At 53.3% G+C, this 5,535-nt stretch overlaps 1 protein-coding gene across 5 annotated transcripts in view; it reads left to right on the plus strand.

The window, feature by feature from the left end:
* Window positions 1-5,535, plus strand: part of STAT6 (signal transducer and activator of transcription 6) — a 43,849-nt gene that overhangs the window by 35,747 nt on the left and 2,567 nt on the right. For all 5 annotated transcript variants that reach the window (XM_021716136.1, XM_008065232.1, XM_021716138.1 and 2 more), the window contains 7 exons: window positions 736-942; window positions 2,850-2,944; window positions 3,039-3,175; window positions 3,491-3,637; window positions 3,827-3,890; window positions 4,003-4,113; window positions 4,292-4,384. In XM_021716136.1, coding sequence (XP_021571811.1) covers window positions 736-942; window positions 2,850-2,944; window positions 3,039-3,175; window positions 3,491-3,637; window positions 3,827-3,890; window positions 4,003-4,113; window positions 4,292-4,384 — 854 coding nt within the window. The remainder of the gene's footprint in view (window positions 1-735; window positions 943-2,849; window positions 2,945-3,038; window positions 3,176-3,490; window positions 3,638-3,826; window positions 3,891-4,002; window positions 4,114-4,291; window positions 4,385-5,535) is intronic.

Raw genomic sequence — 5,535 nt, forward strand, 5'->3', positions numbered from 1 at the left:
CAGAGTGAGACTCCGACTCAAAAAAAAAAAAAAAGAGCCCAAATGCAGTGGGACTCACACCCGTAATCTCAGCACTTTGGGAGGCAAAAGTGAGAGGCTTGCTTGAGCCCAGGGGTTTGAGACCAGCCTGAGCAACTTGGCAAGACCTCGTCTCTACAATAAATTAAAAAATTAACTGGGCATGGAGGCACATGCCTGGAGTCCCAACTACTTAGGAGGCTGAGGTGGAAGGATCACCTGAGCCCAGCAGGTCGTGGCTGCTGTAGCCATGAGTGTGCCACTGCACTCCATCCTGAGTGACAGAATGAGACTCCGATAAAAAAAAAAAAAGAGGCTGGGCACAGTGGCTCAAGCCTGTAATTCCAGCACTTTGGGAGGCTGAGGCGAGAGGATTGCCTGAGCCCAAGGCTCGAGACCAGCCTGGGGAACTTGGCAAGACCTAAAAAAAATTTAAAAATAGCCAGGCGTGGTAGTACACACCTGTAGTTCCAGCTACTTGGAAGGCTGAGGTGGAAGGACCGCCTGAGCCCAACAGGTTGACGCTGAGGTGGCGGTGAACATGCCACAGCATTCCAGTCTAGACGACAGAGTGAGACTCCAACTAAAAAAGAAAAAGCGCCATGTTTGTGAATAAGTGCAGGGTGACAGTGCTGGGGAGGGGTAGGCTTCAGGCAGGTCGGGAGAGAAGGCCCAGATGATAGCCTGAGGTGTTCTCTCCTTCCCCCTGCACCCCAGGACCGGGTGCCCTTTGTGGTGGCTGAGCGAGTACCCTGGGAGAAGATGTGTGAAACTCTGAACCTCAAGTTCATGGCTGAAGTGGGAACCAACCGGGGGCTGCTCCCAGAGCACTTCCTCTTCCTGGCCCAGAAGATCTTCAACGACAACAGCCTCAGCATGGAGGCCTTCCAGCATCGTTCTGTGTCCTGGTCACAGTTCAACAAGGTCATTCCCCTGCCTGTCAGACCTCACATCTCCAAGCTCTTCATCCCTGGGCACTTAGGGCCTGTCCAGCCTCCACCCGGGACTTCACGGTGCCTCATCATGTCCATGAGGAAGGTCTCTGTCATGGCCCAGGCAGGAAAACCCCTCAGTTCTGAGGGCCGGCCCAGACAGCATACTCTCTGGCATCCTTCAGATTTTAGCCTAGGGCCCTCTGTCTTTCCTCTTTACCAGTGCCTGCATGACTTACTCAGATTGCATGTAAACAGAGCTCTGATTCAGAATGACTTTGACCCATTGAAAAATAGTTCCAGCTGGGCTGGTGGCTCAGCCTGTAATCCCTCGCCTTTGGGAGGCTGAGGTGAGTGGATTGCCTGAGCCCGCGGGTTCTAGACCCACCTGGGCAGGCGAGACCTCATCTCTACAAAAAAATCAAAAAATTAGCTGGGCGTGGTAGCACGCGCCTGTATTGGCTACTCAGAAGGCTGAGATGGAAGGATCGCCGGAGCCCAGCAGGTCAAGGCTGCGGTGGCCGGGAGCGGCCACTGCACTCCAGTCTGGGCGACAGAGTGAGATTCCAACTCAAAAAAAAAAAAAAAGAAAGAAAGAAAAAGGAAAAAAAAGAAAAAATAGTTCCTACTGCAAAAACTGGATAAAATCCCACAGGGCTGTAATCCCAGTGCTTTGGGAAGCAAAGGTGGAAGGTTCTGCTTGAGGCGGGGTTCAAGACCAGCCTGGGCAACACAGAGAGACACTATCTCTACAAAAATTTTTAAAAAATATTTAACCAAGCATGGTGGCGCACATCTGTGGTCCTACCCAGCTATTCGGGAGGCTGAGGCTGGAGGATGACTTGAAACCAGGAATTTAGCCAGACTCGGTGGCTCAGCCCGTAATCCAGCACTTTGGGAGGTCGAAATGAGTGGATTGCCTGGTTCGAGACCAGCCTGGGCAACTTGGCGAGACCTGTCTCTACAATAAATAAAAAATTAAGCCGGGCTCGGTGGCTCAGCCTGTAATCCCGCGCCTTTGGGAGGCTGAGGTGAGTGGATTGCCTGAGCCCGCGGGTTTGAGACCCGCCTGGGCAACTTGGTGAGACCTCATCTCTACAATAAATAAAAAATCAGCCGGTCGTGGTAGCGTGCACCTGTAATTCCAGCTACTTGGAAGGCTGAGGCGGAAGGATCGCCAGAGCCCAGCAGGTTGAGGCTGTGGTGGCCAGGAGCGGCCACTGCACTCCAGTCTGGGCGACAGAGTGAGACGCTAACTCAAAATAAATAAATAAATAAATAAATAATCAGCCGGGTGTGGTAGTGCGCGCCGGTAGTTCCGGCTACTTGGAAGGCTGAGGCGGAAGGATCGCCGGAGCCCAGCAGGTTGAGGCTGTGGTGGCTGGGAGCGGCCACTGCACTCCAGTCTGGGCGACAGAGTGAGACTCCAACTCAGAAAAGGGAAGAAAGAAATGCCCACGGGACCAGAGGAGGTGTTAGCAAAGGGAGCAGGACAGTTGCAGCCAGTGAGTCACCTTCTGGACTTCGCCTCTGCCAGACCTTTAGGGAGGGGGTATACACTGCCTGGGTTATATCCCCACTCTGCCTTTCACCAGCTGGGGAGACCAGCATTTGACCTTTCTGGGCTTCTGTTTCTTCATCTGCAAAATGCAATTGTTTTAGTACCTACTTTCACAGCTTTGTAAAGATCAAATTAATATACAGAAAAGCTTGGAATAGGTCTGGCACATGGTAAGCATGAGTGTTGGCCATTGTCACTGATGAACACTCAGGTCCAGTTTGGTGCCTCCAACCTGGGATTCTAGTGTGTGAGCACTCACAGGCTAGTGTCTGCCCTAACCAGACTCCAGCTCTGGCCCTCCCCACCCCCCTCACGCCAGCTGTCCCCGTCCCCCACAGGAGATCCTGCTGGGCAGAGGCTTCACCTTTTGGCAGTGGTTCGATGGTGTCCTGGACCTCACCAAACGCTGTCTCCGGAGTTACTGGTCAGACCGGTGAGTCTCTGCCCCAGGTGACTGGGCAGCTGTACTTTGGGCTCCCTGTCCGCACCCGGTGCCCACGCCCCATCCTCTCCTCCATCCTGGCCAGGCTGATCATTGGCTTCATCAGTAAGCAGTATGTCACTAACCTTCTTCTCAATGAGCCCGATGGAACCTTTCTCCTCCGCTTCAGCGACTCAGAGATTGGGGGCATCACCATTGCCCATGTCATCCGGGGCCAGGATGGTGAGATCGCCCCGGCCAGCCCTCTGCCTCTGTGCCTGTGTCCTCTGGGGTTTCTTCTGGGAAGGAAAGGTCCCGGTTTTCCTGATGCCAACCCTGATCTTTGGGAAGTTCTTCCTTAGATCCAACTTCTCCTCTTCCTTATGTGGTCTAAACTTCCACCCTCTCACCATAAGCTCTGTGGGAGTGGCAACTACTGGGCCTCCCTTCCTCTGGATCTCCCTTGTCATGGTGGACTGAGAATGGGTCCTGAAGTGGGGCTGGGGAAGGGGAAGAAAGTCAGGATAGAGGGATCTCAGGGTCTCATTCCTATCACAGGGTGCCCACAGATAGAGAACATTCAGCCATTCTCTGCCAAAGACCTGTCCATTCGCTCACTGGGGGACCGAATCCGGGATCTTGCTCAGCTCAAAAACCTCTACCCCAAGAAACCCAAGGATGAGGCTTTCCGGAGCCACTATAAGCGTGAGCCGAGCTGGCAACTCTGATTCTTTCCTGTCACCCACCTTCTCCCTGCTCCCTGCCCCCTCTCCCATCCCTCTCCCCACCTCATAGCCCCACCCTCCTACCTGCCCATCAGCCATGCCCACCTCTCCCCTGTCCGTCCCCCTAACTCCAGAGCACTCCATGGCTCTCCTTTCCTTCCTGCAACAGCTGAACAGATGGGTAAGGATGGCCGGGGTTATGTCCCAGCGACCATCAAGATGACTGTGGAAAGGTGAGTGTGGTGGAGTGGGTGGTGGGTAAGGCCTGGAGCTGGTGTCAACCTACAGGAAGGAGTGGTGGTGTCAGCTCTTGGTCAGCCACAGGTGCCTCCGTCTCTCCTTCAGGGACCAGCCACTTCCTATCCCAGAGCCCCAGATGCCCACCATGGTGCCGTCTTATGACCTTGGAATGGCCTCTGACTCCTCCATGAGCATGCAGCTCGGCCCAGACATGGTGTAAGGATCTCGAGAGATGGGAGTGGGAGTGGTCTGTCCAGGCGGGCTTCGGCATGGGCAGCTGGGAGAGCCAGCATGGGGATTTTCCCTTCCACAAAAGGGGTTCCCCTTCCCAAAGTAGGGTGTGGGGGTGACCGGGAGAAGGGTCTGCATCAGGGTGTCTGCTTTCTTTCCCTAGGCCCCAGGTGTACTCACCACATTCTCACGCCATCCCCTCGTATCAAGGCCCCACCCCAGAAGAATCGGTCAATGTGTTGCCAGCCTTCCAGGAGTAAGTCGAGAAATCTTGGGGTTGGAGTAGGGACACCATTCCACTCCGGCGGGGGATAGGCATTGCTTTTGTTAGAAGAGGCTCTTCTGTGAGAAAGGGGCAGCCAATGCGAACCTCTTTCTACGCCTTTCTGTCCACTCTATTGAGGGAATCGTGGTTAAGACCCAGGAGGCCTGGATTTGAATTCTAGCTCTGCTTGCTTACTGACTTTGGGCAAGTGACTTAACTTCTGATGCTTCATTTGCAAAATGGGAGATAACAGCGTTAATAATAAGCTACCTTTCAGGGCACAGTGACTCATGCCAGCACTTTGGGAGGCCGAAGCAGAAGGACTGCTTGAGCCTAGGAATTCAAGATCAGACTAGGCAACATAGTGAGAACTTGTCTCTACAAGAAATTAGTCAGGATCGGTAGTGTGTGCCCATAATCCCAGCTATTCAGGAGGTGGAGGCTTGCCTGAGCCCAGGAGGTTGAGGCTGGGGTGGACTTCAAAAACAAACAAAGCAAAGCAAATCCCCCAAACAAAAAATCCTATCTTAGCAGGGGCTCGGTGGCTCAGCCTGTAATCCCACGCCTTGGGAGGCTGAGGTGAGTGAATTTGAGACCCACCTGGGCAACTTGGTGAGACCTCATCTCTACAATAAATAAAAAAATTAGCTGGGTGTGGTACCGCACGCCTGTAGTTTCAACTACTTGGAAGGCTGAGGCAGAAGGATCGCCAGAGCCCAGCGTGGTGGCTGCGGTGGCCGGGAGTGGCCACTGCACTCCAGTCTGGGAGACAGAGTGAGACTCCAACTCAAAAAAAAAAAAAAAAAAAAAATCCTATCTTGTGGGATTGCTGCAAAGGTTAAATGGGTCCATAACATGTGTAAAGCTGAGCATAGTGCCTGGCTCTTAGCAAAAGCTGCGTAAGCCCAGCCACGCATCGCTTAACAAAGGGCACGTTCTGGAAATGCGATTTTGTTGTTTTTTTTTTTGAGTTGGAGTCTCACTCTTGTCGCCCAGACTGGAGTGCAGTGGCATGCTTATGGTCACCGCAGCCTCGACCTGCTGGGCTTAGGCGATCCTTCCACCTCAGCCTTCCGAGTAGCTGGAACTATAGATGCACGCCACCGCGGCCGGCTAGTTTTTGTGATTTTTTTTTTTTTTTT

This window comes from Carlito syrichta, unplaced genomic scaffold (assembly GCF_000164805.1).
Source record: "Carlito syrichta isolate Samal-C Ts95f unplaced genomic scaffold, Tarsius_syrichta-2.0.1 Scaffold308194, whole genome shotgun sequence".
Classification (NCBI taxonomy): Eukaryota; Metazoa; Chordata; class Mammalia; order Primates; family Tarsiidae; genus Carlito; species Carlito syrichta.